The sequence below is a fragment of the Rhipicephalus microplus genome, chromosome 1 (genome assembly GCF_043290135.1).
Source record: "Rhipicephalus microplus isolate Deutch F79 chromosome 1, USDA_Rmic, whole genome shotgun sequence".
Lineage (NCBI taxonomy): Eukaryota > Metazoa > Arthropoda > Arachnida > Ixodida > Ixodidae > Rhipicephalus > Rhipicephalus microplus.
The window spans coordinates 210,676,293-210,700,267 of record NC_134700.1 but is presented as its reverse complement, the minus strand read 5'-3'; the positions used below and the strand labels follow the sequence as shown (position 1 = coordinate 210,700,267).

The 23,975-nt window shown below is 43.6% G+C and overlaps 1 protein-coding gene across 3 annotated transcripts in view; it reads right to left on the bottom strand.

Moving 5' to 3' along the window:
* Positions 1 to 4,766: 4,766 nt before the first annotated feature.
* Positions 4,767 to 23,975, bottom strand: part of LOC142805322 (organic anion transporter 3-like) — a 45,902-nt gene continuing 26,693 nt past the window's right edge. For all 3 annotated transcript variants that reach the window (XM_075891176.1, XM_075891174.1, XM_075891175.1), the window contains 5 exons: positions 14,862 to 14,986; positions 10,970 to 11,184; positions 8,350 to 8,531; positions 7,263 to 7,490; positions 4,767 to 5,295 (listed from right to left, as the gene is read on the bottom strand). In XM_075891176.1, coding sequence (XP_075747291.1) covers positions 5,242 to 5,295; positions 7,263 to 7,490; positions 8,350 to 8,531; positions 10,970 to 11,184; positions 14,862 to 14,986 — 804 coding nt within the window. In that variant the 3' untranslated portion in view covers positions 4,767 to 5,241. The remainder of the gene's footprint in view (positions 5,296 to 7,262; positions 7,491 to 8,349; positions 8,532 to 10,969; positions 11,185 to 14,861; positions 14,987 to 23,975) is intronic.

Below are 23,975 nucleotides of genomic sequence, written 5' to 3'. Positions count from 1 at the left end.
ATACAGAATACAACTTCCACACGAATAACTCGTCTGAACTTCAAATTGAAAAATCAAAAATAATGAACATATGGCTAGAGGATTAAGCATTCGTCTGCTCGACGCAGATACGTTGGTCATTTGATTTTTTGTTGCTTTTTATTTCTTCTTTTGAATTCTTCAGCAATCTAAAAACGAATAAAAAAAGGAGGGCGTAGTCATAGAAGTGTAGCTCCTTAGGAGAGTTTTAACTATTCAAATAACTACATTGTCAACAACTACTATTGCTTACCGGCGTTGTCAAACAGCGGCATAGCTATTTAACGTAACAATGCGCGAGAAATTATGCGTAGAGGTGAACATGAGAAGTGGCGAAGTGTGTTAGCGTGCTTACGATACTTTTTTCAGATTATGAAGTTTGTTTCCGTGAGTTGTTCAGTATAATCGCACTCGTCACGTGTCTGTCGATGAGTCACAGATAGACTGGAAGTGATGAACACATTGCCCTGCCGCGGTGGTCTAGTGGCTAAGGTACTCGGCTACTGACCCGCAGGTCGCGGGTTCGAATCCCGGCTGCGGCGGCTGCATTTCCGATGGAGGCAGAAATGTTGTAGGCCCGTGCGCTCAGATTTGGGTGCACGTTAAAGAACCCCAGGTGGTCGAAATCTCCGGAGCCCTCCACTACGGCGTCTCTCATATACATATGATGGTTTTGGGACGTTAAACCCCACATATCAATCAATCAAGTGATGAACACATGCTAAGACCAAAGGGGGTAGCCATCTTTGACCAGTGGCAGCCGATCGCGTGGAATGGACGAAAGAACGATCACGATATCGTCCAACTCGTCCTCATTGCTTGCTTGACACATGTTAACACGTCATCGGCTGTGACGTAACCGAACCGACACGTGACAGCTGGAATCAACTAGAGCCATAAAACATGTCAAGCCTGGTTGGTTGATGTTCACCGTCTTCGAAATCACTTGAATGTGTAAGTAAATTTTATTTGATTTGAAGGTTACGTACAGGCTTGCTCTAAACGCGGTTGTGCAAGAAAAAGAATCTGGTCTATACATCATCATCATCATCCTGAATACGCCCCCTGCAGGACCTTTCCCATGTTCCGCCAGTCAACTTAGTCGTATACTTGCTGCTGCCCCTTTACACACTCAAACCTTCTAATCCCATCTGCCCACCTAACTTTCTGTCTCCTCTTCACCAGCTCACGTTCTCTTGGAATCCAGTCAATGACCAGTGGTTATATTGCCTTTGCGCTACGTGCCCTGCCCATGACCATTTATTCTTGATTTCGACTATAATGTCCTTAACACCTGTTTGTTCCCTGATACACTCTGCTCTGTTTTTGTCCCTTAGGGTTACACCTATCATTTTCCTTGTCATTGCTCGCTGCATCGTTCTCAAGTTATAGAAACGTCATTAAGAAACGTCAACATTAATAAACGTCAAAGCACGGAAGCCTCAAACACCACAGACAAATTAGAACTGGCAGATCTTTCGAAGTTGCTTGATAAAAGTAAGGTATGTGATGTAAAAAGGCATAGCATGGTGTGAATTGAACTTGCTCTAAAGAACGGACGAAGCATAAAAAAGGGTGAAGAGGAAACTTGTTATAGGCAACAACCAGATGTATGCACTTAGGGACCAGGAAGGCAAAGTAACTACCAATATGGATAGGATAATTAAAGTATCGGAGGAGTTTTACAGATATCTGTACAGTAGTCGTGATAACCACGACCATAATGCAAGAATGAGATGTACGCCAGATGAAATAGCACCAGTAAGGACAGAAAAAGTTATGAAAGCGTTGGAAGGAATGCAAAGAGGCTAGGCTGCTGGTGAGCACCAAGTAACATGATATCTGCTGAAAGACGGAGGACAGATTGTGTTATAAAAACTGGCCACCCTGTTTACGATCTCTCTTTTGGCGTGGAGGGTACCAGAATCTTGTAAGAATGCAAACATCACCTTAACCCACTGTAAAGAGAATGAAAAAAAAACTTGAATTGTTACGGGCCAATCAGCTTGCTCTCCGTCGTATACAAGCTATTTACAATGGTCATTGCTAACAGAATGAGGGCCACATTAGAATTCAATCAACCAAAGGATCAATCAGCATTTCGTACAGGCTACTCAACAATCGACCACATTCATACTATCAATCAGGCGATAGAGAAGTGCTCAGAATACAACCAACCACTACACATAGCCTTCATAGATTACGAGAAGGCATTTGATTCAGTAGAGGTATCAGCAGTCATGCAGACACTGCGGAATCAGGGCGCCCACGAAGCATTTATAAATATACTAGAAGAAACCTACAGCTTATCAACTTCCACCATAGTGCTCCTTAAGGAAAGCGACAGAATACCAATAAAGGAGAATGCAAGACAAGGGTATACAATCTCCCCACCGCTATTTACGGCGTGCTTACAACAAGTTTTCAGAGTCCTAGAATGGAAAAAGTTGGAAATACAAGTTAACGGAAAGTATATCAATCACCTGCGCTTCATCGATGGCATTGCATTGCGGAGTAGCTCAGGGGACGAATTGTGATTCATGATTACTGAATTAGACAAGGAGAGCAAAAAGGTAGTTCTTGACATAATCTGCAGAAAACAAGAGTAATTTACAACAACATCGGAAGAGAGCAGCACTTCATTATAGGTGGCAGCGCACTTGATATTGTAGAAGAGTACATATACTTAGGACAGGTAGAAACCGCGGAGCCGAACCACGAGATTGAAGTAACTAGAAGAATAAGATTGGTGTGTAACGCATTCGGCAAGCATTCTCAAATCATGAATGGTAGATTGTCACTATCTTTCAAGAGGAAAGTATATACCAGCTGAATTTCACCGGTACTTACCTACGAAGCAGGAACTTGCAGAATTACAAATAGGATCTATACATAGAGTTTCGTAAAGTTAACTAGAAGGGACTCCGGAGGTGCGATTGTTCAGCGATATAGAATGATGTGTAGTACATGAATTTTCCTAGTCTTCATTCTTGCGGACCTCGAATGCATTTGTGGCTTCGTTTATTGCAATGTTTTGTTTTTTTAGAGAAATAAAAACAAACTATTTGGACTTCGTTACCCGATTTGCATTCGTGAGCCTATACGGCTAAGGTGATGAAGTGCAACTGTCAAACATTTGCTGTTGGTCACTTGATAACAAAGCGGCTGCAACTCACGCGAAGCCCAACGGAACTGAAAGTACGAACATTAGACAAATTCATGTACTGCGCATCGTTCCCATGCATGCTCGCTGAAGCGCCATACATTGCAGCTCCCATAGACACTAGCACCAGAACTCCCTCTAGTGTATATATAGGAAACTCTGTGGGTCTATAGATTACTTTACGGATAGGTTTCGGTGCCACCATACTGGCCGATCATCCTTGTAGTTTTGTATCTTTACCGACTAAACAAACAGCGCTACGGTAGATGCATAAGCATTACAACAGTTGGTTAGGGCATTATACGTTTCACGATCTAGCTAGTTTCAAGTGACGTTGAAAAAGAACAAGAAAATATTCGTTCAACGGCCCTAGTTGAGGGTGCCCTTATGACTAATGTAAAATCGTCTATAGAAGCACAGGGAACCTTTCAAGAAACTTCGGCCTCGATGCAGCCCTTATTTATTTTTCTGTGCACATAACCTCCGTTGTTTATATATATATATATATATATATATATATATATATATATATATATATATATATATATAAGGGAAAGAAGTGTATACCTAAGGGCTCGTTTTTCCGTGTTTTTAACACAATAATAATGAGATATAACAGACAGTAATGCCAAGGAATGTACAGGGGAAGTTATTAACATTAATGGAATGTAAATAAGAAGAAAGAAAAGTGGATGAAAAAATTACCAACTGTAAGCAGGAATCGAACCTACGACCTTCGAATTACGCGTTCGATGCTCTAACCACTGAGCTATTACAGCGGCACTCCCTCCATCCACTTTTTTGGGTTTATCTGTGAATTTTTAGAAGTAGGAGCGACAGTCAGCGCCATCTATATATATATATATATATATATATATATATATATATATATATATATATATATATATATATATATATATATATATATATATATATATATATATATATAGTGTTTTCCAACACTTGGTATATGAAGTGTATGTGTACATTTCTAAGTTTAATGAGCAATTTTTAACTTTAAGATATATAAAAAAGCTTTCAATAGTCCTGTTTTATTATTGAGTTATGTTAGTCAAGAAAGCGGCGTATACCGTACCTTTCTTTATTCCACGCTTCTGCAGTGGCCAATAACACGGGAATCGTTTTAAATTTCCACGTTTTCTTTCGGTAAAGTCTTTTTTGGTACAAATTTTCTTCTGGCGTTCGCGCGAGTATAGGGTTTTCTCAAGGCAGGCAACGATACGTTTCAGTATGGCGGCGGATACGTACACGTTACAGCAACGTTCTTACGTTGGCGCTCAGTTGTAGGAAATCGCGAGGCGCGTCGTCGGAGTGTGCCAGCCGGCAATCAACCGAATAAGCGATGAGGAAGAATTACAGTGGAGCGTGTGGCCTTGTCAAGGTGTTGTTGCTCACGGCCTGTTGGGTCCCTGATGTGACGTCCTTGCAGCTCCCGCACATGCGTGTTGCATGCCTGTCTGGCTTTGAAAAAAAAAATATAAAAAGATGGTTCCACGTCGAAGGATTCTAGTGGTTCCATGCGTGAAGAGATTTGTGTTTTGAAATTAAATAAATTTGACGTGTCTCTTAAGGAAATAGTTGTTTATTGGCGCCGGTAGGCTTTGCGTCCGCTTTCCTTAACTTAACCGTGCTGAATCACGCAGGGGCCCGTGGGAGCATTGGCAATGCATTCGCACGGTCAGGCTGTGTTGGGCTAGAGTGGCAACGATGCAGTTTTGTTGCTCTTCTTCTTTTTGTGAACTATGCACTTTTGAACTCACCAACAGCTCACCATAGGTTAGTATGAGCTTACTATTTCGGTGAACAACAACAACAACAACAAAACGACTAACTCCTAATAAAATGTCAAGGGAGGAACAGGAAAATCAGGATTTCCCAAAGGTTTCTTTAGCGGTCGTCTTTGGTCAGTTGGCAGCAGTTCAATTGAAGTGCACACTGACACCGTCGAATGATGAACATATGGAACAAGGGCAGCTTGCACTTGCTTTTGGTGGGCACCTTCTCGCCAGTTACCGATGTATTCGTTACTTTACAGAACTTCACAGGCGTGCTTGCAAAACGCTGTTGTTCGGCGAGGATTTCGCTTCCTGGTGCTAGGAACAGAAAAAAAAATGAACTGTGAGGTCACGCGTATCATTTAATGATTAGTTGGACAAAAGTGATTAAATATTCATTTCATTGCATTTTACGTTGCAGAGAAGAGAACTGCTAAGTCAAAGGCGGTTATACCATCCTGATCACCAAGCTTTCATGTAACTTGTTCGCCGTTAGGAGCACATTACGTTGGACGTATCTTCACGGAAAGAAGGTATAAAACCCGTGCCAATACCGCCAGCAAACGTCATGAACTGACGCAAAAGTGAAAGGGAACGTTGAACGTATTCTTACAAGTTGCGACGGAAACGATGTTCTCTTTATGTTTCCCAGTCCTCAGAAGCAAGTGTTGGGGTTTTCTCCTTTCTAATGGCAGGTTGATGCCTTTATGCAAGCAGAACTCGTTATATGTAATTTGTCTGCCACGAGACGCTGCTTGTGCTGCTCTCTTGTTTTGGATGCGCCGGCCTGCATCTTGAGAACAAGCGCCGGTGTTATTAAGACAGCGCCTGACGATCCACAGCAGTCATTTTACCTGCCAGGGTAACAGCCGCCTAAAGACCATCTCTGCATGTGACATTAGCTCTCGGCCATTACGGAACACAAATTGACGTTCGGCGTCTTGAATGCAAAACACGAACTGTGCTGGCAATGCTCCGAGATACATGACATCGTGGCAATATGATATATCCGTCCTCTTATAAAATATCCTCTTAAGGCTTTTAGCGCCATCTCTCTTCGAGCGTGAGACACATTCATGCGCGTCTGTCTTGCGGCGGGATAATACAACTTCCTACTTTCAGCGCGCTCGGATTTAGGCACCGATCTCGAACAGCACAAACTATTTTAGACTTTGCGTAGTCTGACATTTTTTTTTTTTTCATGTATGAGCATGGTTGTCCGACATGTGGGAGATGCAAGCTTTAATTCTTTGATGCGTAGGCGTAAGTCGCTTGAGGCTACGGTTCGCTACAGCTGCGTGTAATATATGTATAGCTCACCACCCAGTTAAGAAGTAAAACATCTGCCTGCAGTTTTGTCCGTCTATGAAAGCTTATCGGCAATTCTGTTTGGATGTATTTAAATGTATTGGGTGCTCGCCTTTACGATGGCTTATCGTCTCGTGCCACCAGAATGGTTTTATTTGTCTATCTATAGTTTGTCGTCGACATCTACCAAGAGAGCTTCTACCAAAAACAATTCGATGTGCTAAATGTATTAGTTGTTTATGTGGGTCCTTATCTTCGCGACACTAGCGACACAAGCCCTTACGTCGCTTTTAATAATTATGATGGAAGATTCTTCTGCCTCTTTTAACTTATATTCATTTTTCAAAAAGTCAAAGCTTCAAATAGGATGAACTATATTGTAATCGCCGCGCCGTGGTGGTCTAGTGGCTAAGGTACTCGGCTGCTGACCCACAGGTCGCGGGATCGAATCCCGGCTGCGGCGGCTGCATTTACCACGGAAGCGGAAATGTTGTAGGCTCGTGTGCTCCGATTTGGATGCACGTTAAAAAAAAACCCAGGCGGTTGAAATTTACGGAGCCCTCCACTACGGCGTCTCTCAAAAACATATGGTGGTTTCGGGGCGTTAAAGCCCCCATATCAATCAACTATATTGTGATCGGGAAAATGAACCGCAACATAATCACTGACCAGCCTATAAGCACACTCTTCAATGTAACCATGCGGTCTCCGACGGCTGCATTACAAACGAAATGTTGCAGTTAAAAAATCGAGATACGTAAGTGAGTTCGTGTTAAAAGGACATAGTGATTGGTTACTCGATAATACGTAATTAACACAGTAGCGCGAAGAATCCCATGGACGACGAAAGAGCGAGACAGTATCCCGTCTTGATCTTTTGCCATCCACGTGATCCTCTCCGCAACTGCGGCTAGTAAGCGTCACAGCGCTGTCAGCTTGTTCGGTTTTCTATGAAGAAATGGAATATTGTGTCCTACCACGCCGTTGCCGTTTGTTTCTGTCTGGCGGCGTGCCTTGCGGCGGTTCCGCCTCGCAGACACGAGCGGGCAGAAGCAAAACGACTGCCCTCGGGCGAAGTTCTCGCTGTCCTCGATGCTTTGAGGCAACGCCTGGTTTAGGGTCTCAGGTAGACAGAAGAGGAGCACTCCAGCGATCAAGCTCAGCACTCCCATCACCATCATGGGCAGGTACTTGTCGTACTCGGTCTGCGTGGGAGCCGAACATCTTAGGTACCGCCGTTCAACGTATTAGAATTGTGCGCACAAAATTGTATGCACTGGCGTGAGTCATATTCAGTTTTGTGCCGATTACACTGTTCATCCGAGCGATTCTATATTTGATTCGACGGACTCTTACAATCAGCGTGCATGTCGTGAAACTCAGACCCTCTCATGTGAAAGTCTAGTGATCTTGGCCGACAAGTCATGATCGAGTCGAAATTCTCGATGTGTTATTGTTAGGAAAGACAGTTCTGTTGCAACAGAGTTTGCAGATTACCGGCGTAATCCGTCGCTATGATATTTAATCGTACGTAGTTATCTCCTACAGCCAGAATAAAGAGGGAATTTTGAATTTAGATATCACTGCTATTATTCGTCATCAGCAATCGTCCGAGTGGGGTACCTGTTTAAAACATTAGTTAAACTTCAGGGCTGCTAACTTGGTGGTTAACTAACTCACAGGGTTGAAAACTTGAGGTGTTAAAAAGTTGGTTAAAACTTGCGGACAGGAATTGAATAGTGTGCCCCCCAATGAAAGGGCTTCAAAACTATCTGAAAGGTTTGTTTCGAGTACGGGCGTTCCACTGGTCAATATGGTTTATGGGGCGAGTTGGTGATCCATGATTGTTTTGAAATGAGAGCCCACTACTTAGACGTGGACAGAAAGACAGTAACAGTTCCTCTGGGGCAAGCTCTAACCTTATATATGCTTTTTTTTTGCTACAACACGGCAATACTAAAATTGCGGGATACAGGCAAGCGCGTTATGAGGGAGTATGCATGCCGGAAGTGCCATCTGCCTGGCATAAGTAGAACACGAAGAACTTAAGAACTTAACGCTTACCAAGGACGCCACTTGGGCTCCCAAGAGGCTGCCAATGTCGCCCACGAGGCGCTGAAGGAAGAGTACACGTCCTCGGATCACCGTTGGATACAGCTCAGAGGACGCTTGGAACGTGATGTTGTAGCCTCCCGCAAAAGACATCATCGAGACGACGCCAATAACCAACGTCCACGTCGGATCATCTGCGACACAGAGAAAAGGAACTTTACGCTTTGTCTAGCACATGCATGAGGATTTTTTCTCACAATTTGTCATGTTTGACCGTGCTTAGAAAAATCCTGTGCTGTTATTGTGCTACCAAGGTCGCTCAGTACGCAATATGCGGTAGTATATAAGAAACTACAAGACAGCACCATACGCTCCACTTAGCTGTACACCTCCACAGCATTTAGACCTGCTGCCTATGATAAACGTTCAGTTCTTTCCCTGCGACGGGTAGTGCTAGGCTCCCTTTCTTTTCCTACTGCAATCGTACACCGCACAATTAGAAGGCGTGTCATAGGAAAATCATTGTCGCTTCTCAACGGAAATGTGTTTCCTTATAAGGGGTACAAAACATAAACCAGATCAAGTGCGAAAACAACGTCATACAAACGTTAATAAAGTCAGGCTGAGACACGTTGCGTAGTGTCGACCGCATTCGTAAAACTGAATGTTCACATTGTTGATCGTGGATGTTTGCTGCTCGGACCAACTTCGTACCGCAAGGCGTAGTCATACATGACTACGCCAAATTAACCAGCTATGTCAGACAGTATACTTTCTGGCATTGCTGGCTAATTTGGTCGTTCACCAGCTTCCAAAGGTATCATCTATATGAAATTGACTATTTGCTCAAACTACCACAACTATCGTATAGCTTTTCCGCTCCTATGCAACACTGCTATGCCATCGTTGGTTGGGTGTTGCATTCACAAAGGCGTGCTCGTTCTATTCGCATCGGTATGGCGTACACCTCTACATGCGACTCTTGTGGAGCTGAAGAGACGATCGAACACGTCCTGTGCAGCTGCACTCGGTACGACGCCCAGCGATGCCCTTGCCGGGTGGTTTGAACCAACTGGACTTCAGACCATTTTCGGTACAGAAGTTTCGAAGACCTTCGACATATGCTTCGATAGCACAGAAAGCTACTAAAGCGCTACTGAAGCACCTGTTATTTGAACTGGTTTCAGTGTGCTATTATGTGTTTTCTTTTTCCTTTTCCGTATTGTTAATTTTTGGGTACCGTTCTGTATTATTATTTTATTTTTCGCTGCAGAACTTTGTGATATGGAGTAGCCGAGGCAACAGGCTTCTCAACCTCTCCACAGCAAAACAGTTAAAAGAGAACAGAACAGAACAGACGCACCTGAACTCAACAAATGTGAGTAACCGCCTGTAAACTACATGTGTTCCCCCTAGTGTGCTCGTGTTTCTGTGTATCTTTCTTTTCCCTCTTCTTCTATCTCCCCCTTTCATACCTTCCCCTATTGCAGGGTAGCAAACTGGATGTGCGTCTGCTGAACCTCCCTTTCGGTCCTTGCATTTTCTCTCTTGCTAGTTAATTATTAAAGATGTTAGAGCATTCGAAAATCTTGAATGCCAAATAGGTTAGCTTTCTATTCAATTTGGTACTCGAATTGAATAGCGCATATTCAAAATGCCGAACATTTTTCGCATAATCAGCAGCGATGAAAATCGCTCGAAAGTACAAGATATTGCAACAGCGAAGGCTAACTTATCTTGTTTCCTTCATCGAATTACCCAGATGCAAGAAGTTCATATACTCACGGGACTATCGATGCTATATCGGTAAAGTTGTAAGGAGTTTTGCTGAAAACTCCAGTTTCGCTAGAGTGAGGGTGTCATCAATGCCTAACGTTAAGCATGACGTTCATGAAGTTGCCCAACGGCCCTTATCTTATTTCCGTCATCTAATTACCCGGATGCAAGAATTTCATATATTCACGGGACTATCGATGCTATCGGTAAAGATCCTTTTAAAGTTCGCCGTAGGCATTAGTTTATTTTTGTGATCATTAATTGCGGCACGTAATCTTGTAGCTACAGGCTCAAATCGCGTAAAGACACAGACATCCAGTGAGACATAGCAGCAGCTGAGAGTGTCTTACTAAATAGTGAAAACAAGGGTAGATTGGTGGATTCAGGATGTATAGGGAACCTATGTCATAGTCTACCAGCAACGTTTTGAAGAAAATACGTCTGCGGTGGCAGATAAGCTGCAAGTAACACGGCCAGAACCACAGGAAGAAGTAGCGATGCAATAACATACCGCGACATCAATAATGGATCAAACAGTTTAGTGTTCTTGTAGGCAGAGGTAACTCTGATAACATTGCAGTAATTTAATGGCCAGAATTGAACCTTACTCTCTTTGAAGGTGCATTATTACAGTAAAAAGATTCCACGTAAAGATGAAACAGATTAAAACCTAACATTCACTACATGATGTGGAGCCAATGAAGAACGCTCCCACTGCGAGAGAATGCAGGTGAAGCGGAAATTATTGTCTCAACCTCAAAAGCACGAACGAACCCTATAGACGTGAACTAAGCCCCACGCAAGTTAAACCGCGGAGGTTACTCCCACCCTGTGGCAACTGCGTCTATAGACGTACCAGTTCTCACGATGGCCATCAGCAGGCACACTGCTCCTCCAAGCAGCATGAAGCAAGCGTTGGGCCAACGCCGGCCCAGGATATCCAGCGCCGTGATGCACAATATGTTGACGGGCATTTCGAAGGCGATCGCAATCGAGTAGATGGCGTACAGGTTCAACCCCAGGCGGCCCAAGCCGAGGGCGTTCGAATTGTAGCACAGACACACAATGAAGCTGCACAAAAACATATCACAGAACCTATGACGCAAAGGGTTATACTTTTTTCAAGCAGGAGACTCGGCGGCACCGGTTCCGGTACAGCGAATAGGCAGTGAGAAATAAAGAGCGAGAGGCACGCCTGCTTTGCTAATCTACGTTGAGAGAAGTACAACGGGAGCTGTAGATTACAGAGTATGCTACCTCAAAATGCTATAAATAAAAGAAGAGAAAGAGCGATGGTAACGTCGGTGCTTCCAAGAAATGTTTATGTTTTGAGGGATTTGCATTGTGACTCTGACGGCGTCGTTCGCGATCAATCTATTGTATCGTTATACCATTGTATCATGATGTCGCATTGAGTTCTTGTGTACATATATGCCAACATTGTCATGTATATTATAGCAAATGTCTTCACTGTAACGTAGTGATGTTAGTCTTGAAATATAGATGTGCCGAAGTGTATGTGCCCTGTTACTGGAATGGTATGAAGCCTTTGTGTTCTGTACATGCTGTAAATAAAGTTTTTTTTTTGTAAACAGGAGAATAATAAAAAAACTGTATTAAATTTGTTCGCATCACAGTGAGGGTGCTGAAGTAAAGTTTGCCGTTTCTTTTTTTCGTCGGCCGCTACGAAAAACACTTCCTCAGGCATACAGAAAGAAAAACAATGCCACTATCATGCCAATTTCGGCTGGATACAAAGAATAAAGTCATCTTAAAGTTAATATATGTAGATCAAATGCGTGCGTTCCAGCAGTCAAAAATATGAGTTTTCTTCGATAAACGATAAGCCTCTGCTAACCCTTCAGAGCAAAAAAATAGTACTTTATAAACCAGAAGAAAGATAGTGTAAGTTTTTCAACTGCTGCTCGTAGGAGAAGCGAGCACATATCTTAAAGGGGTGGTCAAGACATGCAAGCGTCCTAGATCTACGCATGCCGAATAACATGCGCATAAAGGAAGAACACAAAAAAGAGAACTTGCACACACTGACACGGCCCGGATATGAAAAACCGACTATTAATTATCGAAACGCTCGGTGTATTTCATGCCGGATGGTCTCTCACCGACGACCACTCGCTGATCGGGCCTCCGTGCACGGACTTTTCTAACAGACTCCCATTTTTTTTTTAAGGGGTGAAGCTCCTTATGGCATGGCTTGTGCGTCCCTCATAGTACGTAACCACCAGTGGCACATACACGAAATAGGTATAACATTTGACCTCCAAGGCGGTGCCGGTGAGAGATTTCTTCTGTGCGTTGTTTAACAATAAAAAATAGTGCTCAATGCACATGCCAATGGCTGCTAATGGGGAATGAGAGACAGGAGCATTCGCCTTTTAGTCAACGCGCACGCTGCGATCCCCCTTAGCAGCCATTGGCATGTACATTGAGCACTATCGGACAATAAAGGGTTGCTACATTATACTCGCTGGGTGTAACATCCTTAGTTTTAGAAAGGTTTAGCGAGCGTTGAGCCGCAGGGCCATGAATACAATCAACTAGTATATACCATGAATGAATTCGAGGTGGTTAAATGGGGGAAGCAGATACGAAGCGCAAGCCGTAAGAAATTAAAAGCTGAATCCTCCTGTCTCTCATTTCACATTAGCAGCCACTGGCATGTACATTGAGCACTATCTGACAGGAAAAGGTTGCTACGTTATACTCGCTGGGCGTAACCTCCTTGGTGTTAAAAAGGTTTAGCGAGCATTGGGTCGCAGTGCCACGAATACGGTGAACTAGTATATACCATGAACTCAAGGTGGTTGAAGGCGGGAAGTAGACCCGAAGCGCAAGCCGTAAGAAAGTGTGTGTGTGCCACCTCTCGTTTAGTCCTTGGAATGTCCACTCAATGGCGGTGCTTCTATATGAGGAATATATGATAAAAAGATGCGAGATGGTGGGACTTGGAGTGTTGAATAGATGGACGAACGGACACACAGACAGATGCATGGATGGACGCATGAACGGACGCAGGGGCGGATGCATGAACGAACGCAGGGACGGGCGCACGAACAGACGCATGGACGGTCACACAGACGGACGCATGGACGGACGAATGCTCCGCCCCACTCTCCATCATTCACTCCGTGGATATGCTGCCATGTTATTAGGTATAAAATTCAAGGCAAATTTTATTGGCAATTACGTCAACAATTCTCGTCTCTGTAAGTTGTTTCATAAGAGCAACTATCTATTTATTTATGATTAACGTGCGTGGGTTTCCTCCTCTATTGAAAAGGGTGCGCGCGTGCTGCTCCTCCGGCCGTGGAAGTGGCTACCTACTACTACTACTACGACTACATACATCGCGGACGCACAAACCATAGCATAAAAGCTTCGCTCCCCCCCCCCCCAAAAAAAAAACAAAAAATGCCTATGGACTTTAGGTAAAGGTGGAGCGCACATACTCTGTTTTTACTTTTCTCCTAAACTTTACTTCTCATTCTATCTCATTTAATCCCTCTTTATCCCTTCCGTTGTAAACTACTGCTGAGGCGTCGCGCTCTGATGCAGACTGTTGTGGGGCTCACTTTTATTTGCGTTTTTCCTATCAGCGCCTATACAGGAGGCGCTGTTCCTGTGTAAAAATCGCCACTCCTGCCCTCTTAAATATCGGCAAGAATAAAAAGTTGAATATGTATTTCCGGGTAACGTGCTTCATATATTACTCCCTTCGTATTCGTTATTAGTCGATATAAGTATATTTTTGTTTTAGCAGATATATTATGAGTATCCTAAAAAATAAAAAAATGAACCAAAAGTGTGTAGAGTGTGTTGCGCAACCAATAACGTAGCAAGCACAGAGAAATGGCATGACGTTGGGCCTTCATATCAAGGAGTACCCAAATGCTTCGTGAGATTCGTAAGGTTCGTAAGTGCTGTCATTAAGATGCTTTTCAATAGCTCTATCCTGTTTCTACGAAATACGCTACGCGTGACGTGTGACAGATAAAACGGTATGCAATTATTGGCCTACATGCTTACAAAATACATGATGGCACATGTAAATATTTGTTCGTATGTGCTGGGTAATATTTTGCACATACGAGGAATGTCAGCATTGTAACGTATAGAAGGTGTTCAGAAGGACATCGCAAGATGCATGCGCTTATTGCTTGGAGTTGGCTGGACTTGGCTTATTTGCTTGTAGTTGTTGCTGTATCAGCTGGGCTTATAGTGTGTGTTACCTGTATTGCTCACCCTGAGGTTGTGGGATAAAATTGCTGTCACGGCAGCCGCATTTTTGATGGGGTTGAAAATGCTTGATCATCGTGTATATAGAGGTAAGTGCGCGTTAAAGAGCACTAAGAAATTACAATTTCCGAGGCCCTACATTATGAGGCGTTCCTAATAATTATATTGTGGTTTTAGGACGTTAAATCCATACAATTATTATTATACCATGTTTATTTCAACATGTGACTGTTACCCCAGAAAGTGTTGCAATATAAGAGCATAAGAAAAATGCGTCGTTCATTTTCGACGTAAAGTCGGGATAAAAAAAATAAAACATAACTTCAGCGCTGTACCTCAAGTATTATTATGTTTGGTGTTATCGTGAGTTCATCCAAAAATTAAGCCCAGCGTTTTGTAATGTCGCACTGATTTATTAACGTCAAGCAAGAGAGTTTATAGGCTCATTCTTATCGGAAACAACAAAAACACGGGCAGAGCGGCTCACTCACCAACCAAGATATGAGAAGATGACGATCTTCCGCAGCCTGGGATACTTGACAACGGCAACAGTTGTCTCCCAGAAACCTGTCTGCTGTTTCTTGTCGTTTCCCTGGGCATCTTTGGGTTCCGGGTCCTAAGACGGTAAAGATACCAGCAAAGATGTGAGTGCATGAGACCTTAGCTCCAGAAAAGGGCATTTAATATGCCTCGCGACGGCGATGACGACATTCTGACCACAGTGAGGAAGGCTATTTTTAGTAGCGCTTGCATGGCGTTAGCGCTGCATTTGCGTTCGTATATGACAGTGCAACAGAGTTGACTTAAACTGTCTGTATCCGACAAGCAGGATGCATGTAAGCCTCTTTCACTTCTTAGGTGGAGGCTCCAGAAATGTTGGCGTTTGAACGTACTTTTTTGTTGCGTACAATATGTAATACCAGGGCCCTTCAATGCTTTTACTGGTCACGAAGCTTCGGAGAAAGTTTGTTATAGGCCCCGCCGTGGTGGTCTAGTGGCTAAGGTACTCTGCTGCTGACCCGCACGTCGCGGGATTGAATCCCGGCGGCGGTGGCTGCATTTCCGATGGAGGCGGAAGTGTTGTAGGCCCGTGTGCTCAGACTTGGGTGCACGTTAAAGAACCCCAGGTGGTCGCAATTTCCGGAGCCCTCCACTACGGTGTATAATCATATGGTGGTTTCGGGACGTCAAACCTCACATATCAATCAAAGTTTGATATAGGAAGAGGAGCAACTGCTTGGGCGCCTTCGTCCGCGCCAGGGTATCAGAGCGGCCCTGGCGCTGCAATGGCACGGCGTGCGTTGGAACTGCGAAACGTGAATAAATGTACCCGTGAAGAATAATTACATCGTCAGAGTAATGGTACCTTCAAGTGATTTAGGGGAAACTCTTATAGAGTAAAATTTAGCGTCGACTGGGGCCTTGGACCTATAGAAATTTGATGTCAATGAACGCGTGCTGCTTTCACTGTGAGATATACTACAGCTGTAAACGCACGCTTCTTTTTTTTATGAAACATGACGAGCTAACAATAAAAAATGAAGTGTACCACTGTCCATTTGTATTATGCGCGTCCAACTGCGGCCGCTCATTACTATGACCTAAGAGTGACGATGAACCAATGACAAATTCAGCATGGCGCCGTTCGCGACGAGAGGCGATGTGCCACTGCATCGAGACAGTCAGGCGTCCATTCGAATTTTTGTGGTGGTTTCTTGGTCAATAAGAGGCTGTTGTTGTTGTTGTTGTTGTTTCCCTGTAGAAATGGCTCGTACCCAAAGAAGGGGATTGGCCGATTTTAAGGTGAATTTGCCCTAAACTTTCAGCATTGTGTCATTCCTACAATTTTTTTTTGTAACTTAATTTTGATTTGAAATACCGATATCAAGTTTGCAGAAAAAAAAATAAGACAAATTTTGAGACAGCAATTTAGCAAGAAAATCGTTTAGTCGCAATGATGTATTCTTGAACGGCGAATAAAACATCCCTGTGGCTGAAACCCAGTGTAGAGGCTCCAAATGAAAGAAGATCAGGCTGTGATAGTTGCAAGCCCAGTCTTTGAAGAGGTGGTGCTAGTATGCTTTGCCTGAATGAATCGAAACGGCGACAATGTAATAAAAAATGACTGATCGTTTCCTCTTGATTACAGTAAATGCACATAGGGGAATTCAATATGCCTGATCTATGCAAGTAAAAATTGAGGGAGGTAACGCGGCAACGAAATTTCGTGATGACAACTTCCATCATCCTTGATTTAGTCAGTTCACTGCGCCAGGGAAATAACAAGTGTTTGTACTCTGGAGAAGCCGTCAGTGCAGGGTCAGATAAATTTTGCCTGATTTTAAGTGTGCGAAATCGCGCCACCGTAATGTATACTGTATGGGGGAAAATAGGAATAATTGGTGTCGAAAGGGATGCCTTCGCAAGAGAATCAGCTATTTCGTTTAACAACAAACCTTTGTGCCCTGGTGTCCAGATTAAATGAATACTTCGGAGATGACAGGGGATTAACGATTTAAAAAGTTTCACTATAGGTGAGTGACCAGATGCGAACAGAGAAGAGCACACTGATAATGAATCAGTTATGACTGCTACAACTGGAATGGAAATATTTACCTTTCGCAAAGCTAACATTATTGCCATGAATTCAGCCAGAAAGACAGGAAGAAAGTCCGGTAAGCGAAGAGAAAATGACCAATCAAGTACGGGGCAATATATTCCAACGCCTGATTTTTCATGTGATTGAGATGCGTCCGTTGCTATAATGACATTTGTTGGCAGAGTACTTAAATGGTCCTGCAATAAACCATTTAAAATGCCTGTAGGTAATAGCTTTGCGTGAGTTGGGAAGATATCATGGTAAACAATTTCTGGAGAATTTTGTTGCTCAGTTAAAGGAATCAGATCACGAACGTGTACATTTAGGGGCTCAAGTAACGATTGAACAAATACTATTTGTGGTTTGGTAAATCTGGGCCAATGCACGGAGAAGAATAGGTCAGGATTGGAAATAAAAATAATTTGTTCAGGGTTAAACGGTGCTTCATATAGTCGTAAAAAGGTCTGCACAGTAAGAATGTTAAAGCGACATAATAAGGTTGGTATTCGTGCTTCAAGGTATAACACTGCATTTGCAGTATACTTTGGAAGTCCTAAGCAGAGCCGTAAAGCCTCTCTTTCCAACAGAACGAGCGGCCGAAGTTTGTAGGCTGGCGCACCAGAAAAAAGAATGCAGCCAAACTCCAACACAGGTCGGACATACATTTTATATATAATCAAAAGTGCCTTTCTTCTCATACCTGATCTGCAATTGCTCAACCTCCGCAATACCCCCATCGCGCGTACTGCTTTTGTCGCGATGTATTCAATGTGAGGGCGCCAATTTAGATGCTCATTATACATAACTCCAAGATATTTCAATGATTGTACTTGTGGGATATCTTGAAGCTTGTAATTAATAGATATGTGCACGGGATCTTTGATTGGAAAAACGAGAATAGCACATTTACCGGTATTGAGGTTCAACATCAATCCATCCAACCAATGTTCTATTTTATTAAGATATGTTTGCAAGATAGTGTAGAGACAGTGGAAGTCATGTGACATAGCAAAGAAAGCAATGTCATCGGCATAAACATAGGTTTTCACTTCTGGATGAACGGGGATGGTACTAAGCAATATGTTGAATAAAACCGGGGAAAGTACTGACCCCTGAGGTACACCTCGGGTTTGCTTGTGCTTACAGGAAGAGAAACCGCCTTGATAACAATAGAATTCTCTTCTACTTAAAAATTCCGTCACCCATGCTACTATATAAGGTGGAAGTCCATGACTCCATAACTGACTAGTCAAGATAGAATACTCTACACTATCATATGCTTTACATATGTCTAACGTTACTAAAGCCGCAAAGTGCTTTTTGTGACGGGCAATATGAATACGACTTTCCAGATCTACATGCGCATGCCATATGGAATATCCAGATCTAAAGCCAATTTGGGAAGAACTCAACAGTTGTTTCTCGTTAATAAACCTAATTATACGACCATGAAGTACCCTTTCAATAAGTTTTACTGCATTAGATGTTAAGGCTATCGGTCGTATGTTGTCTAAATTATAGCCTGCCCCCTGTTTCTTAAGCAATGGTACAATTTTCGCAATCTTCCATTCAGAAGGGATCCATGCTCTTCTAAGGGAATAATTGACGAGACTTAACAGATCATTCGGATATTCCCTGTGAAATATTTTTAGCATTGTATTTGTTATTCCATCGGGGCCTGGTGCTGCATTTGGCAATCTTTCCATAGCCTGATTTAATTCGGAAGTCGATATTTCTGTATAGTCATAGATGGTTGTTGTGTAAGCCGAATTAGGAAGATGCGTTGAGAACCTGTTTTCTAATTCTTTAGCCAACTGATTCAATGATTGCTGTAGTTCCTGTGAGGTGTAAACTACTGAGTCAACGTTTCCTGGTATAGGGGTCTTCTTCCTACCACGAAGGAAGTTGAATAAAGCACGTTTGTTATTTGATTTAGACAGGTACTCGAAATGTTCTTGGTCATATTGCTCTTTCGCTCGCGATACAGTGCGTTTAAATGTTGCCGCAATGAACTGATAATCCTTCCAATTTTTTGGACTCTGATTACATATAAGTCTTTTCCATGCGGCTTTTCTTCTTCTATAATCTCGTGTGCACTCATCATTCCACCATCTACTAGGTTGGGCACTTTTGGATGACGACGAAGCAATTACAAATTCTGAAGTGTTCTTGGAGATTTTTAAAGCAGAACAGAGATTTCTGCCGAGGTCTTCATTTTGACCACTGGACACTGCCCTAATGTTGGAACGCAAGCAGTCTTTAAATTTTTTGTAATTGATCAATGTTTTCTTTGTCCTTTCAATAGATTTCACAGCACATGAGATTTCAAAGTATACAGGAAGATGGTCACTGTTTGAAGAGAAATCAATTGTTTTCCAAGACTTTATTGAAACACTTGGGCTGCAAAACGTGAGATCTAATACCGATCGTGTCCGTCCGCGAATAAAAGTAGGCTGTCTATCATTTAGGCAGGTAAGATTTTTATTAATCATCCAATCCCACAGAAGAGTACCAGAATGGTCTGTTCGAAATCCCCATGAAACATGATGTGAGTTGAAATCACCAGTCAGAAGGAAATCATTCTTGCAATTAGCTAAGGCAGTATCTAATTGTTGAGTATTATGCAAACCCGTTGGAAAATATGCGTTTATAAGTGAAAAAGGGTGGTGCCCGGGCAGAAGGAGGTCTATTGCCAAAATTTCACAGTCTGTGGACATAAGCTGAAAAGCTATGCTCGCTGTGCGGCAAAATTTATTCGAGACTAGTATAATTAGACCACCTCCTAGTGATGGACGATCTAACCGAAATGCTCTAAAATTGTTTAAATGATAATTCTTAACAGGGTTAAGCCAGGTTTCTTGTAATAAGATTATATCCGGATATAACTGATTAATTAAGCAAAGTAAGTCAGTAGAAGCAGAAATCAGAGACCTACAATTCCACTGCAGTACTTTCAAGGTATCTATGTTGACGAGCGAAACACTTCAGCAACGGCAGCTTCTAAAATACTCTCCTTAAAAAGTGCACTGGCATTTTCGCTGCCCTTTTTGGGTTTTGTGTTTGGGCAAGGAGATTTTAATGGAGATCCAGTGCGCTTCTGACGCCTGAAATCTTGGCATACGTCCATTTCATTCTGATCCTCCACGTGGGTCGACGTAGAAGGTACGGACGAAATTGGGGTTTTCTCCTCGCGGGATTGTCGCTGTGGGGCTAAATTCGGTATAACTTCCACTGCACAAGGTGCCGACTTGGCCATCGGTACTGCTATCGCAGAAGCCAGCTGTGTCATCTGTGAGCAAAACACTTGAGAGATGCACTCACTCACGCTCGTAACTATGTGTTCCAGCGCTTTCGACATCGCCTTTTCTACTGCAGCCTCAATAAGATTAAGAATCTTCGTCTCACTTAGTTGTTCGTGCCTCGACGCGACTCCGGCATATCCAAAGGCTCTATCCTTCACAACTGTTATTGCTTCTCGCCGCGAGCAACGACGTCTGTCCATGATTTCTAGAAGTTGCGTTTCATTGGACCTTGCGGTGCAGTTCAGATAATCGGCCGCGTGATTTCCTGCACAGAGGCAGCACTTTTCGATTTCGGCGATGCACTCCTTCGATGGGTGGGTATCGCCACAGATGCGGCAACGTGAATTTGATTTACAGCCCCCTGCACTGTGACCAAAACGCCAACAGTTTTGACATTGGAGAGGACGCGAAGCGAGACGTTCGACTCTGAAAATGAGCGGCCATATTTTCAACTCGGATGGACAGGAAGTGCCGGCAAAGGTAGCAATAACCGACTCAGTGGGGACTTTCTCACCGTTAACTAATCGGTTGCATCGGTACACAGCTATGACCCCAGCATCAGACAGCTTTTCCAGAGTCTCAGCGGGCGTTAATGTAGAGTCGACTCCTCGTACAATTCCCTTAGTGCACGCTAAATGAGGCGGGATAAATGCACTTACCGGGACCGAAGCAAATGTCTTGCATTTTAGGATGTCAGAAACGCACGAAGGATCTGACGATCTGCATACCAAACCACCTCTTCCGAACTGACGAACATCACTTATCAGCTGAAAGTGCGGCGTCATGGCCTGCAACCCCACCTGGATCGCCTTCGGGTTATTGAGCCTAATAAATCCACCACTCGAGGGCACCAGCGCAACAGGGATGCTTCCAACACCACTGCGGAAAAAACATTCCAATGGCAATTCATCATTAGGCAAGGAGGCTGATCAAGGGCTATGCCCTTGGCCAGGAGATGAATTAGACATTAGCACTAATTCGATTGCTTAAAGAAGTAATATGCCACGTCAGCTAGTTTCAACAGGTCAAATTCACCCAAAAACTCAGCCAAACCACCGTCCGAAAGAGTCCGAAGGGACGAGCCCGGTTCAGAACGAAGCCCGGTTCAGCGGAAGATCAGCGGTGATGGCGTCCGAACCAGCGTTGGCGCACTTGCAAGGCAAAATAAGAGGCTGTTTCATTCAATCGCACTCACCATCGTCGTCTTCGGCCGTCATTCGATGTTGGCGTTTATGATTTCGCAGCGTTTCAAGTGCACCGAAGCGGCAGAGCTTGACCGCGTTCCGTCGGTGCGTGAAGAAGCAACACGGCGTCTATTATCTGCGTCGCTAGGATGACCACTCTCGACGACTGTCGTCGTGGTCATTCGTGTGCAGTAAGGGGAAAATTGACTTGTGAATGTGCGCATCTGTGATTTAGCGCCCGCAAAAGGTGTGGCATCAGCGGTGCCGCATGTGCGTGTGTGAGTTTGTTACTTGGGTGTCGCAACGTGAGAATCTTGGTGATCGTTTGCGATATGCGCTGTGTTGTGCACCTATATGAGTGTTGTAAGTGCGGGCGAGGTGTTAGAAAAAAAAGTAACTGAGAGGACCTGCCAGCGTCACACATTACGAGAGTAAACAAACCAGGTGGGGAGAATATGCATTGGTGCATGCATTAAAAAGCAAATCGTAATCATCGTGCGCGCGCGCGCGCGCGCGCGCGTGTGTGTGTGTGTGTGTGTGTGTGTGTGTGTGTGTGTGTGTGTGTGTGTGTGTGTGTGTGTGTGTGTGTGTGTGTGTGTGTGTGTGTGTGTGTGTGCGTGCGTGCGTGCGTGCGTGCGTGCGTGTAATTATTTCGACGTGTGCCAAATGGCACAGCTGCGTTATTTTAACAGCGTCTATCGCCACCGGCTCATAACTACGTGCCAGAATAGAGTGTCCGTTGCGTAAGCACTTGTCTCACACTCGAAGTACGAACGCTTTGCATAAAAATGCCCTGCAACGTTTTTCAAACCGGGAAATGACGCGAGATATGTAATATCACTGCATCGATCATTATCGACGCAGTGATCATGATCAATCACCAGTAGTTACATCGATCGTGATCGTCAGTGAAGCGACGCTGCTAAAACTATGGTTGAGCAAAAAAAAAAGAGAGGAACGTTTATTATTTTAAGACATTGTATCATCCTTAACGATATCATATTAGGAAGTCTCAATTTTTGCCTCTTTTTATTTTACCTCTATTGCGTGCATGTAATAGGCATAGATATAACTTGTTTATATTATATTAGAGTCCCATGAAAGAAAAGATGGACGCATTACTTTCCTTTGTGAAAGAAAAGCCTGGCACGCTATTCACTCGTATTCCCCGGAAAGAGCAAAACCCCCTGCCAGCACAGACACACTTTCGCACATACATGTTCTTGGAAGGTAGTGGCCCCTGTTGCAGCAAAACTGGACCCCACTTTGAAAAAGTTGAATATTCAAGGGCTGACGGGGTGATGGCAACACCATGGAGTGCAAATTGTCGAAGCTAGAGAAAAAAAAACTTCACCTGCAGATTTGAGTCGCCGCCACTCTAGCCGCGTACATCACCTTGGCCATTAACCTAACAACAACGTATGCAATGATACCTCTGTTAAGCACAATGTGGGCTACGCGCTTTTACTTAGACGAAACAACACGTCGAATAAACACTAGCGTTTACCTCAAACACGGTGACGCGATACGCGCATTCGAAAATTAAGGCTGCACAAGAATCAAATTTCGTGAAGTCAACCTCAGATTGCTTCTCCATTTTTTTCGCTTTGAGTTATAGTTGCCGTAGTTACAGAAGACGGCGTAGAATCCAGGCAGCAAAAGTTTCGTAAAAAAATTGCAAACAACCTAATGAAGTGTGATTATTGACCCTGTTTTATTTTGTGGAACCACAAAAAAACAATTTCTTAATTTTGATTTTTAATCACTTTCTTAAATGTGGCATTGTTTGTTTAGTACATACTCATGTACCGCGCAGAAACATTGCCTTCGAGAGATGTGTATTGCTTCTTTGTGGACCCCGAGATGAGCGCGGGGGGGGGGGGGGGAGGGGGGGAGGCGGTGCGATTTAAACAACACATATATTGCTAAGCTGTCACGGAAATCTGTGCCTTCTCAAGTTTGTTCATAGAGCTTCGGATTCTGCATTTCAACACCATCTAAGTATTGTAAGGTATTGGTTGTGTGCGTGAAAATTATGGCCACTGTTTGGGAACTCCTTCATTTGTAGCGCGGTGGCAAGGGCAATGAGGCCTCGTGGGTGGAGCCTATATTTATTCGTATAGGTTGTCACTGACTATAAGATATTTCTGGATAATTTAGAGTTCTTCTTGGATCTTCGTGACCTACTTGGCACCGCCTTAACACCTGGCGTGAGAGGAGCACAGCGCGGCACGTTGTCACGGAGACATGGACGGACAGCGTCACGCAGGCTAGTCAAAAAGCTGCTTCGCATCTAAAATACTGCAAGAATGCTACAGCGGCTCCACAGCCACCGTATCCCTCGATATATAATGAGACAAAATTCCAGTAGAGAAGGGTGTGAGGCAGAGACACGATATCCCCAGTGCGATTCACTGCGTACTTGCATGATGTTTTCAGGACCCTGAAGATTGGGAAGAGTCACTGAAGAGACCCCTAGTAGCCTCTGATCCACTGATCACACTTTAGTGATACGTAACT